General features: G+C 40.3%; 2 protein-coding genes and 1 non-coding gene across 3 annotated transcripts in view; 1 reads left to right on the plus strand and 2 right to left on the minus strand.

The window, feature by feature from the left end:
* Window positions 1–1,234, minus strand: part of LOC126184181 (E3 ubiquitin-protein ligase Rnf220-like) — a 658,132-nt gene extending 656,898 nt beyond the window's left edge. Inside the window, exons 1-2 of the mRNA XM_049926549.1 lie at window positions 1,090–1,234; window positions 180–293 (exon numbers count right to left, since the gene is read on the minus strand). Of these exons, the coding sequence (XP_049782506.1) occupies window positions 180–293 (114 nt within the window). The 5' untranslated portion in view covers window positions 1,090–1,234. The remainder of the gene's footprint in view (window positions 1–179; window positions 294–1,089) is intronic.
* Window positions 1–18,467, minus strand: part of LOC126183474 (mucin-5AC-like) — a 653,654-nt gene that overhangs the window by 13,493 nt on the left and 621,694 nt on the right. The gene's annotated exons all lie outside the window — the stretch shown is intronic.
* Trnat-ugu (transfer RNA threonine (anticodon UGU)) lies at window positions 12,656–12,730 on the plus strand. Its single transcript has one exon. It is a non-coding gene; the product is annotated as a tRNA-Thr (tRNA).

The following is an 18,467-nucleotide window of genomic DNA, read 5'->3' on the forward strand; positions in this document are numbered from 1 at the left end:
AATTACAAACACACACACACACACACACACACACACACACACCATTTACTCAGCAATATCTAAATTTAAAAAACAGCAACACACACTATATAAGAGAAGAAACATTTTACACTTTAAGTATTAAAATATGATACAAATTTAGTTCATCACAAAACACAAACTATTCAAAATATACAGACCTGGGGATTAAAGGGCCTCTGCATTCTCAGAGCCTCTGGAAGCCCTCCAGCCTGAGAGAAGACGACAAGAGCAGGTGGTGGAAGGTGATTTGGTACATATGCAGAATTTTCCATCTGTGAACAGGCAAGAATTATTATTAGAAATTTACGTTGGAATTTCATACAGCATTATGTAAACTGTATGTAATATTTCATTTAAAATGTGCATTTCACTATCGGTACTGAACCACAATAGACGTTATGAAACGCAGATCAGGTCCGTGTCTCACAGATACAATTTAAAAAAATAAACCAAAAAATAAACAAAAATTCACCGAAAACTCTATCAAAACAGTGTGCCCTTTGTATCACTCTGTACAATAAATACTCAGTTGTCAGTTATAAATGTACCTCTCAGTTAGCAAAAACTGATCACAGGTTCGAATCATGATTTGTTTACAAGCTGTGCGATACAAGTAATTACGAAAGAGCTTAAAACAAGATGAACAGTTCACTGTAGTTTACATGGAACACTGCCGGCTCCTCATAGTTTACCTTCCTTTGGCATTTAATATAACAGAAAATCTTTCATTAAACTTCTCACATCTCATCACGAATCAGTATGTAACACTAAATTATTTTTGTCAAAACCAAATTCAACAAAACAGCACATTATCATACGCATGCTACTATAAAACTACACTCAGACAAATGTAAACAAAGGACGACGCTGATACGACATTTAAAAACACACACATAACGCTTTCATTAATATATACTTGTATCCCAAATCTACCTCTGCATTAAAGCACAGTATTGTCACTGCACAAAGACGCAACGTAAATACTTCTCGAAACAATACATTTTGTTTCAAAAACTGGAACACTCAAAAATGAAAAAAATTACAAGTGAAGAACAGCAGATCGTTTACCTTACAGAGCTTTATATGGACTAAAGCATAAGACAACGAAAATAAACACAGCAATAACAACAACTCCACATCTATTGGATAACTCGATCAGCGTACTGTACGCCGTATCGTTTCCCTGTATCCACCAAACCCCGACTGAGCTCCATAAACACGTACCTACTCGCTCATGTTGTCCCGCGGTGCATGCCGGGTAGGTGACAAAATACGATCGCCGTCGGTTGGCGGGAGGAAACAAAGATGGCGGCTAGCGCTTGTAAACGACTGCTGGCGGGAAATTCGTATCAGTATGCTTCACGTCTGCTTTATAGGTGAGAACGCACACAGTTTTTAACGATACTACCAGTTAGTGCGATACGGGAACACATTTATATTTATTTTCATGTCACTCGTCATTTAACATACGTTAATTTTCAGGCGATTTCTTTCCAAACACGTAAATGATATAAAATGTGGTCTTCACGTCGAAATACGTAACTTCTTCGAACATGTCGCTAATGAAAGTTGCTATTAATCAACATCTGAATACATCCACCTGATGTTTGAATTTATTTATCTGTGCAGTACTTACCGAGCGGTGGTGTGTAGAAAACAACGAGCCGTCTGTCACATAATACTCAGAAATAGCTCAATTTAAGTCTCTTAAAGCTCTGTACTAGTGCTCAAGTGGTAATGAGAAATAATTGTTTCTTTTACGTCTGCATGTAGTACAGTTTCTCTTATTTGTCCACCTTTCAATATGATAGGTTTGTGATAGGTATTGAACGTTTCTAGCACCTTGTCAGCCACGGTGTGGGGGATGGAACAAACAACCTTACGTAAAATTCACGTTGCACAACGGCATTTTTCGTGAATTTAACTGTCAAATAAACATCGCGAGTGGATACAGTGTGTATAAGAATTCAGCCTCTAGTTCGGAATTACATTGTGGACTCAAGAGGCTTCTCAGGATTTGGAAGGAAAGTTAGGGTTCATTATTCTGTCGACAGTTCTGTAATTAAGAAGTGGCCACTGTTTCAACTGGACAAGAATGAGGAAGGATATCGGCTTTGGCGTTGACGAAGCAACAATCATATGAGGTGATTTGGCGGTCTTCCCCTTACGTTGCGAGTTGTCAGCAGCCAATTTACATCGTGGCAGATTGAGCTTGCCGCGAACTAACTTGTAAGACTGGTAGGCCTACCTATGTATCGATGGTGAAAAACTGATTCTCAACTACGGTCAATTAATTTTTTGGCCTATCTTAAGCTGCAAATGAGGTTCCATAGGTACAATATTAATCTTAAGTTATGAGTGATGAAGGTCTGTGAGGTTATTTATTTACGACAGATAATACGATATGTCCTGGGTAAACGTAAATGTCCTAAACTATGCTTGGTGTCGAAATGCGTTTGGTGAGACGGCCAATAATAGGCAACGATGAATTCAAGGGCCACAAACAGTAAAATTCGTGCTGTTTACGCTTCATTCCTCTGGTAGCAGACTTTCCGCATTACTTGCAAAAAACGAACTTTGGTCTCGACCAGAAAGAAAGATTTCCTCAACATCTGCATCAGTACCGTGAAAGTCTGAAAGAGGTGCTTGACAGAGGGTACTTTTTGTTGTAGCATGTATTACAGTTTCTTCCCGTTCCATCCATGCATTCGCAAGGGGGAAATAACACTCGGTAAGCATCAGTGCGAGCTATTATTAGTCTGATATTATCTACATCCTCTATAGAACAGTGTTACTGTGGAGCTGAAAATCCGTCTGTGGGTTTTCTAAGTGTAAATGAGGCTGTATGATTGTTCCAGTTTATCTTTCAACATGTTTCTATTCTCAATTCTATTTGACTTGACTCTAATCGTGATTCATAAGCCGAACAAAGAGCGCTCTATTTCATGTTTCGTGAAGTGTAGAAGCTAATATTTATATATATATCATAAGGTACTTGTCAGTCTGTACACCACGCTGATGTACTGCATACATATAACTGGATATTGTAACAGTTGAAGAATGAAAATGGAAAAATTGCTAAGTGTCAAAGCTTACATTTGTCAGAAGAAAAAAAAATACAACGTATCTCTTTATGTACAGCACTTATTTGTATTCATAATGCTGAACCTTCTGATACCACAGAATGCTCCGCGTCACATCACTGCAAAAAATAGTGAGACAAATTAGAAAATAAAAAAAATTAAGAACGTCCTAAGTGCCATACTAGGAAACTGATTGGTCCTAAGTGTCAGTAAGAAACTCTTTGTTTCAAGTGGCATTAATATAGAGACACTACGTGTTATTCGTGATAATAAAAGTATAAAAATACAGCAATAAGATTTTAACTAGTAAAACTGTAGTCAACAAAAGTCAGTCCTCATTTCTTTCACATTTTTTACAAAAGAATAACAAAATTAAATCCTAGGAAAATATCTTTCAGTATTGACTTGTATTTCTTACACAGATCCATTCTTGGGGTCAGATGTTGCAAAGTTTACTGTAAAGCTCCCTGTACTGCTGAGAAAAAATGGCAACATCGTCAGCAACAACAACAAAAAAAAAAAAATGGCTCTGAGCACTATGGGACTTAACATCTGAGGTCATCAGTCCCCTAGAACTTAGAACTACTTAAACCTAAATAACCTAAGGACATCACACACATCCACGCCCGAGGCAGGATTCGAACCTGCGACCGTAGCAGTCGCGCGGTTCCCGACTGAAGCGCCTAGAACCGCTCGGTCACCGAGGCCGGCCATCGTCAACAGGTCTCTCTGTTTTGCAGCTAATAAACAGCTAATAACAAATGAAGTACGGCATGGCATAAAATTGCCGTGGTCTTTCCTCTTTTGAATACACTGACATTTTCCCATTCTTCTGTTTCAGAGTAAGAACATTTAATAGCTATTTCATATGGATAACTATGACGTCCTTTGATCATATTGTCTTTGGAAATCTTATACTCCTGTATTGACAACAATGTTTCAGTAGTATCCTTCAAATCAGAGAATTCAGTTGTATGCATTGCAGTTGCATGAAATTGGCTCATAGCTTTAGTTAACTCAACGACCTTGTGTGAATCTTGCCGAAAGATACCCTGTTTTCCTTTCTACGTTCCTCCGTAATTTCAAAATCTCTGCCCAGCTCAGAAAGCTGTGCCCAGTCACCAAAAAATATATCAAGAACAAGACAATATTTAGGTGAAATGGTTATTATCGGAAAAGAATTAACCGTAGAGTATAAATCAAAGCATGGAGCTTAGAAAAGATCTATTTTCACTCTGGACTTGTTAACTTGACTGACAAAATACTGGACAGCATGTCTTCATCTCACATGAAGACGAATTAATAGAAAGAAAACACTTTTGCGACTGTATGGGGCCAGCCTTATCTCTCGATGGCCACAAAACTAAAAACGATAATAAAAGCTACTTCCACAACCCACGATTCAGTATCTACTCAAAAGGTCAGAAACGGACGAATATCATGGCGGGGGACCAGATAAGATGCACTTACTTGTGCATTTCTAGCCCATCTTGTGATACTGCAATGATAGAAAATAGTATTACCACTAATACGTTAGCAATCTTCCTACAATATACATTTTCTCAGTTAATAACCCGTAAAACGCAACATTTAGAATTCGCTAGAAACAGAGACCACTGATGTGAGAGTTAGGGTTTCATTATACTCGTTTATCTTAACGTCGACTCGGGCATGGATGTGTGTGATGTCCTTAGGTTAGTTAGGTTTAAGTAGTTCTAAGTCTAGGGGACTGATGACCTCAGATGTTAAGTCCCATAGTGCTCAGAGCCATTTGAACCATTTTCAGCAGCAGTGGATAGTTTTGAAATCAAAATAACTGACAATAACATGACCACTTAACAATAACTATGGCTTTAAGTAAATTCTCACATACGTCAACTTAGCCACATAAGACGTGTTGAATATATATAATACGTGGCGATCCGTAATCGTTTAGAATACTAAATTGATTCTGCAATCATTCACTAGAACCACCGATCACGGACTGCTAACTTGAAAGAAATTATACATAGTGTGGAGAAAGGAAATCAGCTGGTTTTTGTTCCTTTGCATAAGAGAGACGGGAGGACCATGAACGTCCTAGTCCTCAAGTGACAGTTAAGTATGCATTCATATCACATCCGGAAAATAGAACGGCGATACGACACGCGTGGATGTCGGCGTCTGGACTTGAAATCGGAAGGAGCGGGTTTCAGATCCCCTCTTGACAATCCAGATTTAGGTTGCCATCGGTTTTCCTAACTCACTTCAAGCGAATGTCGTGATGGAGCCTCTAAAATGGCTGCGATCGATTTCCTACTTAACCCCGAGCTGCTGCGACGACCGGACGCTAAACTTGATAACTTTCCTTCCATCCATCCTATACTCAACAGAGATTTCTTCACGCTACATTCACTGCCGGAGCATGGTAAGCATGACTGCTTTTACACCTAAGAGCGAACTGTTAAGTAGCCTAAATTTCTAAAAAAATTAATGTTCGCTGATGTAATGGCACCATTACCATGGAGGATGACGAGTAATCATAGTTTCCGCTCTTAAAGACTGTTCAAGTAATTTTTCAATTAGCTTTTAGTGTAATATACGACGTCTTTTTTTGAAGCGTTTGATAGCTAAGTTTGTTTTTCAGAATTTCTGTTGCACTACTCAAACAATACTGCGAGCATTGGTGCCAGCCTTCCTTGTACATATTCTGTAACCCCTTACTCCAATATTTAATGGTTCCCAAACACTTAGGCATATTCTAGTGCAAGCCACACAAGACTTTGTTAATCAGTCTCCTTTGTAAACAAACTGTAGTTACCAGGAGTGTATGACAACATTGCCTCCAGTTGTGAATCATTAATTGAGTAAACTAAGGCTAACACATTTTGCTTTTCGTAGAGTACATAACTTTTTACTTTCCCACAGGAAGCGCTAGTCGACAAGCTGATATTTGTCAGGATGTAACTACATATCACTACAGTTTTATCGGATGATAATTTCTTGTAAGTAAATGCATTATCGATGAAAAATCTGAGATCAAAACTGATATTTTCCGGCAAGTAATTTATGTATAACATGAAAATTCTTGTCTGCGGGTGACTCTCAACCCACCATAGCGTTTAGCACCCAGTCTGTCACAAAGTTTTCAATTCAGTCGCAAATTTGTTTAGATCTTCTGTACATATGCATTTTATTGGCGTAAAAAACCTGCCCCTCGCTTTCGTATTAAATCCACGCATCACTAACATGCAGTAGAGATAAAAGAAAGGTGAGGAGAGGGAGGCTGTCAATAGGTTTCTGTCGTCACCTGAGAGAGGCAGGCACACATTGGAAGCCCTGGTCTTTAGAAGACAGTTTCGGATGTATTTACAAGTTGTAAAATGACATGGTGATAAGGCACGCGTGAAAGCTTTTCTGATCAATTGTATCTACATCTACATCTACGTGATTACTATGCTATTCACAATAAGGTGCCTGGCAGAAGGTTCAATAAACCACCCTCAAGCTGTCTCTCTACCGTTCGATACTCGAACGGCGCGCGGGAAAAACGACCGCTTAAGTTTTTCTGTGCGAGCCCTGATTTCTCTTATTTTATCGTGATGTTCATTTCTCCCTATGTAGGTGGGTTCCAACAGAATCTTTTCGCAATCGGAGGAGAAAACTGATGATTGCAATTTCATGAGAAGATCCCGTCGCAACGAAAAACGCCTTTGTTTTAATAATTGCCACTCCAGTTCATGTGTCACGTCTGTGGCTCTATCTCCCCTACTTCGAGATAATACGAAACGAGCCGCCCTTCTTTGAACTTTTTCGATGTCATCCGTCAGTCCCACCTGATGCGGATCCCACACCGCACAGCAGTACTCCAGAATAGGGCGCACAAGCGTGGTGTAAGCTGTCTCTTTAGTAGACTTGTTGCACCTTGCAAGTGTTCGGCCAATGAATCGCAGTCTTTGGTTGGCTCTACCCACAACATTACCTATGTGATCGTTCCAATTTAGGGTATTTTGGGTATTTGTATCAACCATCACTAAACGGGGCAGTGATTAAGCCTGTTGTTGTAGTCATCAGTCTAAACACAGGTACAACATTGTTTTCCACTCTGTCTTATGCAATTCTTTTCATATTTGCATTACTACTATACCCTAAATTCACTGAAACCTGCTTATTGCAGTCGAGCCTTATTCAGTATCTACAACTTAAACCTCTCACACTTCGCTCCATTACCAAATTAATCATTTCTTGATGTCACAGAATGCGTCCACTCAATCTATCCCTTCGTTTAGTCATGTTGTGCCATAGAGCTGTTTTCTTCTCAATACGATTCAGTAATTCTTCATGAATTACTCCATCTACACTTCGAATCTTCACCGTTCTTTCGTTCTTTGTAGCACCACATTTCAAAAGTTTCTCTTCCCTTCTTGCCTGAACTGTTTATCGTTCACTTTTCACTTCCGTGGCTGTGAAATGTTACCTCTAAAATATCTCAGTTTTCTTCAATGTTCAGTTTGCGGACCTAGTTTTACACATGTAGTACCCACAATTCTTTTAAATATCGTCAGCAGTATGTGTAGTTTCAAGTATGTAGCCAGCTACAGCCCATTTATTTGGCTATTGCACGCGAGACAGTGCAACATACTCATTAAATGACACTTTTAAATTTCCGCCACATTGACCATAATAGATGTTTTGGCAGTATATTTTATCTACTCTGTATTGTGGTTATTATTACTCGGTTAGTGTAATATTTTGAACGGCTGTTCAGTTTTAGTACATAAAGTAGTGCTTATGTTGTCATGTTTGAAAATGTTGTATTTTCTGTATTAAAAGTTGTAAATGAATTCCAAACTATTGTATAGCTTCTTGTTAATGTCAGGTGTGTGTGAAGACATAAATACTGTACAATTATTTTTCTACAGTCTTACCGTGAAAAGAAAGGCTGGTTTAACAACACACAAAATTTAGTCAGGATGGTGGGATGGCTCAGTTCCTTCAGATTATAAGTCCAGTGTCTTAATCAAAGCATTACCATGTTCGATGATTACCTTGTGTATGCATGTTTAATCTGGTATGACATCCGATGACGTCTCACAAAATTCGAGAAAGATCAAAAATAGACGTCTTGTATGAAGTATTTTCTGCTGCTGCACTACCCTTTATTCAAAATTCTCCCAATAAATATAAGACATTCAGTTGCTCTCGCTCCAACTGAGTTTAAACGGAGAAAAGAGAGTTATCCTTTGCCACTAGGGGAGTATACATGCAGATGTAGATGTACATCTCAGTTCCACTTCCTATCGTTACGCAACATTAAACATATACATTTAATCAAAGTTTCGGCGTCCAAGTAGTGAACTATTACTGCTGTACTCGTACACTAACGGAACTGCTTTTGGTTCAAATGGTTCAAATGGCTCTGAGCACTATGGGACTTAACATCTGAGGTCATCAGTCCCCTAGAACGTAGGACTACTTAAACCTAACTAACCTAAGGACATCACACACACCCATGCCCGAGGCAGGTTTCGAACCTGCGACCGTAGCCGTTGTGCGCTTCCAGACTGAAGAGCCTAGAACCGCTTGGCCACCACTGTCGGCCAGTGTTTTTGCATGCATGCACGTTATCTTAGGTTCATAAACATTTAAAGCAAGTATTGGGCATTTTGTTGGTGTTTATCATAATTTCTTCTTTGTGTTGCATTTTTTTCCGTATCAGCAATGTGTTCCTGTATTATTGTACGAGGGCTGTTCAGAAAGTAAGCTCCGATTGATCGCGAAGTGGGAACCACAGTGAAAATTAGAAATGTTTTAGTTTTAACAGTTAGCTACACCATCCAGTTACTTCTCTACGTAGTTGCCGTTCTGACTAAGACATTTGTCGTAGCGTTGTACCAACTTTCCAATACCCTCATCATAAAAGACAGCCGCCATTGCTTTCCGCCAATTCTCTACGCTGGCCTACAGCTCGTTTTCTGTGACAAAATGTTGTATTCATAGCCAGCGGTTCATGTGAGCAGAAATGAAACGCAGGGGGAGTCAATTACGGGCTGTCAAACATTTCCAATTGAAAACGATGCAGGAGCATCTTCATTGCCCCTTCAGAATGCGGCTGAGAATATTGCCTTGTAGAAGAAACTGCACGACAGTTATGTAATGTTGGCTGTATAGCTTCAGGCGAAATTTCTCACCAGGTCCTCGTACTTGGCGGGAGACACTATTCTCTAGACAACTTTACGCGATCACTGTGAGCTCAGAAATGAGAGGAGTGACGTGATGCTATCTAGGGTCATACTAGAGACACTGCCCAACACATCTGTGCAAAGCTTTATCGGATTATCATAGTCGTTTCCATTTCGCGATCAATCGGAGCTTACTTTCTGAACAGCCCTCGTATTATATGGGAGACGCATTTCAAAAATGTCCGTTGATTGTCGTACAAACATTAGTTGCATAGGCGTCCACTGGTGGGCGGAGTAGCAGTATAGAGTTTATATTTATATAAAAAAATTCGCTCACTTCTAGTACTGATTTTCTGTGATTAAACTAAATCGCAGGTTTAGCATTGCCGACCACCGAAAGAAACGCTGTGGTTCTCCACTTTGAGGAACATTAATTTGACATGTATTCCTGATTGTTTTTGTTGCCATTCAACGGGGTTTTATCAATCGTTATTGTTCTTATTTCTCTTTCATATCTTTAATTTTCAGTGAAAACCTGTCGTTACTGATATACAAAGTAAAATATTTTTCATACAAAACTCACTGAATAACCCGAATTTAACAATAATAAGATCGTAAGAAATGTTGGAACACGTGAGGCAATACTGACCCCACGACGTATCTTAAAAGCTAGATTAAGGAAAGGCAAACTTACGTTTCGAGCATTTGTAGACTTAGAGAAAGCTTTTGACAATGTTGACTGGAATACTCTCATTCAAATTCTGAAGGTGGCAGGGGTAAAATACAGGGAGCGAAAGGCTATTTACAATTTGTACAGAAACCAGATGGCAGTTATAAGAGTTGAGGGGCACGAAAGGGAAGCAGTGATTGGGAAGGGAGTGAGACAGGGTTGTAGCCTATCCCCGATGTTATTCAATCTGTATATTGAGCAAGCAGTGAAGGAAACAAAAAAAAATTCGGAGTAGGTATTAAAATCCATGGAAAAGAAATAAAAACTTTGAGGTTCGCCGACGACATTGTAATTCTGTCAGAGACAGCAAAGGACTTGGAAGAGAAATTTGCTAACATCGAGTATTGATTTAGGTGTCAGGAAGTCGTTTCTGAAAGTATTTGTATGGAGCGTAGCCATATATGGAAGTGAAACATGGACGATAACTAGTTTGGACAAGAAGAGAATAGAAGTTTCTGAAATGTGGTGCTACAGAAGAATGCTGAAGATTAGATGGGTAGATCATATAACTAATGAGGAGGTATTGATTACGATTGGGGATAACAGAAGTTTGTGGCACAACTTAACTAGAAGAAGGGATCGGTTGGTAGGACTTGTTCTGAGGCATCAAGGGATCACCAATTTAGTATTGGAGGGCAGCGTGGAGGGTAAAAATCGTAGAGGGAGACCAAGAGATGAATACACTAAACAGATTCAGAAGAATGTAGGTTGCAGTAGGTACTGGGAGATGAAGAAGCTTGCACAGGATAGAGTAGCATGGAGAGCTGCATCAAACCAGTCTCAGGACTGAAGACCACAACAACAAGAAGAAGATCGTAACTTCACACTGTCGGATCAAAATGATGGCATTTATATTCTTATTAATTAAGTAAGCATATGTACTTACGTCCTAATGAAACATGTACCAATGAAATATGCTTACCATTTCGATACCATATTATTCTATCTAAGAACATTGAGTGGACACATATCAGTCGCTTGACATACAATAAACTTTGTGCAATTCCTTTCAAATTTAGTTCTCAAATTCGCCGAGTGACTGCATCGAAAATAATAATTTTAGAATCTTGTCCTCTCTCGGATCAGTTTCTGCGGATATCCACGATTAGTTGTAGAAAGATTTTGATTTTCTTCACCCACCTTCTCTTTACTCACAGGCGGTGAGGAAAAAGCAGCAACAAATACGATCGTTATTCCGTGTCCTCAAGTGAGTAGAAAACGAAGAAATATCCAAGTTACTTTTACCGGATGCAAAGGTAAACATGGCGATGTGCTACAGCTGGACTTTTCAGTATTTGTGGTAATCAACTCGTCGTGAGAAGTGGTCGTTCGATGTTTACTGCCTCACGACACCGAGGTCGCGGCAGGTGGATCGTTTCTCCCCGCCTTACGCAGAGTGGGAACAGGAAACGCCTACAGTGTACGTAGAGGACCGTTTCCAACCAGTCTAAATCAGGACTACCGAAGGGAGGATCAGGCCATTAGCGAAACCGCTGCTGCTGCTGCACCTTGCTTCACAACCTCGAAAAATGCGACCCAAATTTACTCTTCTTCCGGATTTAGGTTTTGCGAAGTTTTCTTAAATGGCTTGAGGCGCATATAGAGCTGGTTTCTTTGCGAAGGACATCGCCGACTTCGTTACCATACCCGAGTTTGCGCTCCTCGTATAACAGCCTCCAAAAACTTTAACCGGAACGACAAGAATCCTTTTTACTTTTCTCGTAACACTATTCGCTCAGACGATAATTATGTGCTCGAATATTTCTCTCTGAAAATGTGTTACTATCAAATACTGAAGAAACAAGAGATCAGTGTTTACCGTTGATGACAGTGTTGTTAATCTGCAGTAAGCAAGCGCACAACCACACACTGCTTAAAGACACGAGGTGCTCGCCATGGTGTTGAAGAGTACTCGCCAGATGGCGACCGCCTTAACTCGATATACTCTAAAACAGAAAAAAGACACACCATGAAGAAATTAACCGAATGGGACGGAAATCGGTAGAGTGATGTACAGTCATGGACAAAACGAGCGAGACCCCTCGCCTTTTCGTTATGCCGATCCGCACATTTTTAAAGTCTGCTACACAGCATAACAGGCAAGGCGACGAAGTGCTACCAACATACTATGCATATGCGTGAAATTGAAAAACTATCCGAATTTTCTCAGACTGTTTTCAATCATGTGTGTGACTATGTTAATGTTGATTAGTGTGTCAAACACAACACGTAAAGATAAGATATAAATGAAAGAAGAAACGCTAATTAGTATGAACTGTCCCGGTCGGGGCACACATTTTCAACATGTCCCCAATGAAGTGTATCAACGCCTGCTTGCAGCTAGGGTGTCAATTTAATTATCATTTCATTTCTAGCAAAGCTGCATGGTCATCGACGGTAACTGTTCTTTCGGGAACAGATACTACCGTCATATATATAGTTAAAAATATGGGTTCCCGGCCTTTGACCTTCTTGTGCGAACGCACACGCTATGCCCGAACTCGTACGGGACTTGGTAGATTAATCTGCCACGAGTAATGAGTATGATGGGCAAACATCTATTAGGCGCACTACGAATGTAGTGTTGTGGACATGTTGGGAATGTGGATCTCACGGGGGGCGTGCAAGGGATAAGTCCCTGCAGACGCACTATCCTCTGTGCCCTCGGTGGCTCAGATGGATAGAGCGTCTGCCATGTAAGCAGGAGATCCCGGGTTCGAGTCTCGGTCGGGGCACACATTTTCAACATGTCCCCAATGAAGTGTATCAACGCCTGCTTGCAGCTAGGGTGTCAATTTAATTATCATTTCAATAAAAATGTGTTTCAGCTTATCGAGATAACATAACTGTTTCGGTAAGACAAAGTACCCCAGATCGTTACGAATTAGCAAAACGGGTTTTAAGGGCTGGGTAGACAGATAGACGGTGAAGAAAGTGAGACTAGTAGGGTTCCACGTTTACCGATTTAGGTGACGAAATCCTAACAACGAAAATAGCTACGACAGTTACTGAAGATGAGGGCCGCATAAATAATTCCCCCTACTCTTTATTCGAAATGTTCTAGTTGCAGTCGATACATCAGCATTTTACTCGTAGATATGCTTTCGATACAAATCACGTTTACAGGAATGCAATTAAAATCCATTTGCCTATACATGTGGCAATTCAGATCCCAGTATTAATGCCACCGCGTTTTAGAAGTGCGAGCATTCCCATTGCTAGCTACCTTAAGAAACACTTTGGCTAATGAACGTTTTCTGTCTGTGGCGAGTCTAATGGAGAATTCTAAACATTTTAGAATACTTTTGGCAGCTCTGTAGCCGTTTATTTCCTGGGGTGGTGCAGAATTCTCCTACTAAATTTACTCGCTAATAACAGTATTTTGTTAGTTCGATAAACATACCGATTGTTTGTCACATAAGCGGTGACAGAAACGTAGAAAATTCATGTTTTTGAGTCCAGAAAGCTCTATGCAACAGAAACTGCAGATCATTTTGACATTTTCGTTGCGAAATTGCCGGCTTATTCAAGTCTGGGGTAATAATAGAGGGCTCTTTGCTTGGGTGGTCTGCTAGCGTAGTGAAAGGTGTTTGCTACTGCAAGGGAGGTATGGTTTGTTTTCGGTTCTAATCTCGATGGAGGCAGATAGACTATCAGTAAAGCAATTTTAAGAAATAATCGCGCCCCCAATACGTTTCATTGCTACCTTTATTCTGTACCGGTGCCCTGTGGATGTAAATATGAAGATCTTGTAGAATTTCATACTTGTTACTGGTTACTTTTTCCGCTTCTGTCAATAACTGTTTTGACTTATGTGTGGCACGGAATGATTTTTAACTGAATTTCGTTATGAATCTTCACGCATTATTAAATTTGCACACTTTCATGGTAGGTCAGCAACGGTAATCCAGTATGACTGGTCTGAACATTGACACAGACCGTTTCGCAGCCGAATGCGCATAATATTTTGCTAATTCGTAACGATCTGGGGTACTTTATCTTACTATAACAGTTATGTTATCTCGATAAGCTGAAATTCATTTTTATTAGTAAAGTTCACACTAGTTAGCGTTTCTTCTTTCATTTGCATCTTATATTTCCTTGTTGTGTTTAACACAGTAATCAGCATTAATATAGTCATACAGATGATTGAAAACAGTCTGACAAAGTTCGGATAGTTTGTCAATTTCATGCCTGTGCATAGTATGTTGGTACAACTTCGTCGCCTTGCCTGTTATGCTGTGTAGCAGACTTCAAAGCTGTTCGTATCGGCATAACGAAAAGGGGAGGAGTCTCCTTCGTTTTGTCCACGACTGTACATGTACAGACAAACAAATGATTATCATATCTCCCTTTCCCTTCTCCCATCATCATATAAGACAAACACAACACTATTCTAAGCACACATTCATTCCACTCACCTATACTCTACAAATAAACGTATGACTCAGCTACCACACATCCTCAAGAAAAGCTGCCAATGCTGTACCCACCCTGTTTGTTATCCCAGAAAACAACACCATACGGCACATACATTTTTTTTATCTCAACCAATCACGAAACACATTTTTTTCTGTGGCATCCCCTAGGTGACTTAAGTTTACAGTCAGTGCTTTGGTGCGTTCTTTTCGGAAGGTTTGTGAATACACAAGGTGACAATTACTGAACAATATGAAATAAAACCGTCATTACTTTTAAGTGGTTGCGTTAGGACGTTCAAACTGCACGGTTGGCTGCGGGGCATGATGGGAATAAGTACGTATTGAATGGTTTAGTTTGGCGACGAATCCCACTATCATTTGGATGTGATCTTCAATAAGCAAAATTAGCGCATTTGAGGGACTGAGAATCCGCATTTCGCGATCGAGAAGTCTCTTTACCATCAACGGGTGACTGTATGGTGTGCAATGTCCAGTTACTGAATAATTGGTGCGATATTCCTTGATGGCACGGTGACTACCGAACGGTAGGTAAAGGTTTTGGAAGATGGTTTCATCCCCATTATCCATAGTGACCCTTATTTCGACAAGATGTAATTCATGCAAGACGGAGGTCGAGCCCATAGAAGCAGGAGAGTGTTTGATGTCCTGGAGTAGCAGTTTGGGGACCGCATTCTGGCTCTTGGGTACCCAGAAGCCAGAGGCATGGGCCTCGATTGGCCACCATATTCTCCGGATCTGAACACATGCGACTACTTTTTGTGGGGCTATGTTAAAGACAAGGTGTACAGTAACAACCCCAAGACGATTGCTGAGCTGAAAACAAGCATTCAGAAGGTCATTGACAGCATCGATGTTCCGGCACTTCAGCGGATCATGCAGAATTTCGCTATTCGTCAGCGCCACATCATCGACAATGATGGCAGGCATATCGAACATGTCGAATATCTATAGTGAGGTTTACATTTTGAATATAGTGTGTGCACGGCGTAATTTGTAACCAATTTACGTTCTTTTCTTTTCATATAGTTCAAAAACGGAACTGTATTTCCGACGGAATCGGCAGTCGAGTTCCTTGACGTTTATCCTCAAAATGGATTCTTGTAGCGCAGGCTAGACGAGATTTGGAAAAGAAAGCTACGCTGAAAGCTCAAACACGCAAATTTATATACAGATTAGATAGTTGTTTGGAAAAGGAACGGGACAGTGGCAGTACTTTGCAACCAGTAGGTACAGTAATCGACAGAGTGCCGGAGGCATTGAATACCTCTTCACTAAAGTAAAGAGAGTGATAACTTAGAGTGCAAGAGCAGTTGAACGGAATGGACAGTGTCATGAAAGGAAGGTATAAGATGAACATCAACAAAAGCAAAACGAGGATAATGGAATGTAGTCGAATTAAGTCGGGTGATGCTGAGGGAATCAGATTAGGAAATGAGACACTTAAAGTAGTAAAGGAGTTTTGCTATTTGGGGAGCAAAATAACTGATGATGGTCGAAGTAGAGAGGATATCAAATGTAGACTGGCAATGGCAAGGAAAGCGTTTCTGAAGAAGAGAAGTTTGTTAACATCGAGTATAGATTTAAGTGTCAGGAAGTCGTTTCTGAAAGTATTTGTATGGAGAGTAGCCATATATGGAAGTGAAACATGGACGATAACTAGTTTGGACAAGAAGAGAATAGAAACTTTCGAAAAGTGGTGCTACAGAAGAATGCTGAAAATTATATGGGTAGATCATATAACTAATGAGGTGGTATTGAATACGATTGGGGAGAAGAGAAGTTTGTGGCAGAACTTGACTAGAAGAAGGGATCGGTTGGTAGGACATGTTCTGAGGCATCAAGGGATCACCAATTTAGTATTGGAGGGCAGCATGGAGGGTAAAAATCGTAGAGGGAGACCAAGAGATGAATACACTAAACAGATTCAGAAGGTTGTAGGTTACAGTAGGTACTGGGAGATGAAGAAGCTTGCACAGGATAGAGTAGCATGGAGAGCTGCATCAAACGAGTCTCAGGACTGAAGACTACAACAACAACAACAACAACAACAACAACAACAACTTAGATTGCAAATTTAGCTTCAGTCTCTGTTCTTGTGATGCTCGAAATACCGATAAAAAGATGAAAATGGAATTACGAAGCATATATTTGCGTAGTACACGATGAAAGAGTGCCCTAGACTTACAAAGTTGATTGTTTCAATGTCGAACAGCGATTTGTTCGCAGGTTGTGAGACAAACCTTTGCACTATTTCAAGGGAAATAAGTTTCAGGTGGAATAGATTCTTAGGGGGGAAGGTATTTATGGTACACGGATGCATTGTGGCGTTGAGATGTAGTTTTCTGCATGAGGCTCTAGCATTTAATACGGAGAATATTATATCGATGGATGAAACATGAGTTATCGTTCGTCATACACGATCCGTATCGTTGACTGACGATACATGCCACGGAACGACAAGTGTGCCCACAGGCAGAATTGTAACTATTCGTCTTGACTCAATGAACGGCTTTGTGCCCGCTGCAGTTAAAGTGACGAAATGAGTGCTGATACATTTAAAGATTGGTTAGTTACTCAGTACCTGCTAAAAGTCAGTTTTGGTACTGCTTTTGTAATGTATAACGTGCCTCACCATCCAGTACAGATAGATAAGGCACCAACTATGCTTACAAAGAAAGAAAATAGTGTTGTCTTTGAACACAATACAAAAGATGAAATTTTATTATTAATGAAGAGATACAGAAAGAGGCAACGCAGTATGTAGTTGATTTGTTAGCACAGATCCATAGCCACAAAGTTATACGTGTTCCTTCATACCATTGACATCTCATTTTGTTGAATATGCCTGGGCCAAAATTAAAACGGATGTTGCGGAGCGAACTTTAAAGCTTCAGCTTCGAGAGACGTAGAGTCTGGTGAACGAGGTTGTCACACGTATAATGCCGCGGAAATGAAGAAACATCGCGAACCCTGTGTGGAATGAGTTCAAAAGAACGAACGAAGAAGATGGCAGAAAAGGAGAAGCTATCTCAAATATAGTAGTTTACAAAAGAATAGAAATAAACATGTACATCAGTGTTACAAGAATTATGATGAGAAAAGCAGCATTGAAGAGAGCGACTCCAGTGTTGCCGTGATTACAACGTTGCAAGCTGTTAGGGAACTTCTTGGAAAGGAATATAAATCCCGTGCGATTGGAATGATAACTGGAAGCTGCCGCCAATGTGCCCTTAACAGTACGAAAACTGATAGACCTATCAAATCTGCTGCACAACGTTGGAAAGTGTATGTGCCACTTAAATGAGTTGCACCTTTTTGAAACTGTGTGGATGTCGCATCCTGAAATTATGTGCAGCTTGATTTCTACCAATGCGGTCCTCGCAGGAACAACGTCAAGAAATGTTGGCGTGTTGCCCGCCAATACATCGTGTTGACTCGATTGGCTTATCAACAACTTCAAACGCGGTTCAAGGGTCCAGTAGAAGATTTTCTACATTACTGTATTACCGTAAAATTTCCTGAGAGATTGAAACTGCTTGCCGGACCGGGACTGGAACCCGGATTCTTGTTCTTCACAGGCCACGTTCGTACCGATTAAGCTGTCCGGACAAGAGTTGCGATGGGCGTTCAGTGTTTCAGTTCTGCTTGTACGTCTCTCTTGATTAAATTCCTGTATTTATGTGAATATATTAACCTGTCTAGAATACAGGCTTAACAGAGTGGTTCTCATTAACAGATTCTGGGCACTCAAAACGTCGTGACTTATGGAAAGTAAGAAAGATCTGGTCGACGTCGAGGTGATTAGAGACGGAGAACAAGCCGGATACGATGAGGATAGAACTGAAAATCCACCGCGGCTCGTATTCGTATGTCATGAATTAATCTGGATAGGAGGGTGGCGATATAAATCTCGTTCCTTTCGACTGAGGGTCCAGTGCGTCTTTTGCTAGGTGGCAAGTGCCGTTGTTCCCTTACTGCAAATAATTCGTCCAAAAACCTTTGATTTCTGTGGCCATCGGAGTACTGCGAT

Source organism: Schistocerca cancellata, chromosome 4 (genome assembly GCF_023864275.1).
Source record: "Schistocerca cancellata isolate TAMUIC-IGC-003103 chromosome 4, iqSchCanc2.1, whole genome shotgun sequence".
NCBI classification, from domain to species: Eukaryota; Metazoa; Arthropoda; class Insecta; order Orthoptera; family Acrididae; genus Schistocerca; species Schistocerca cancellata.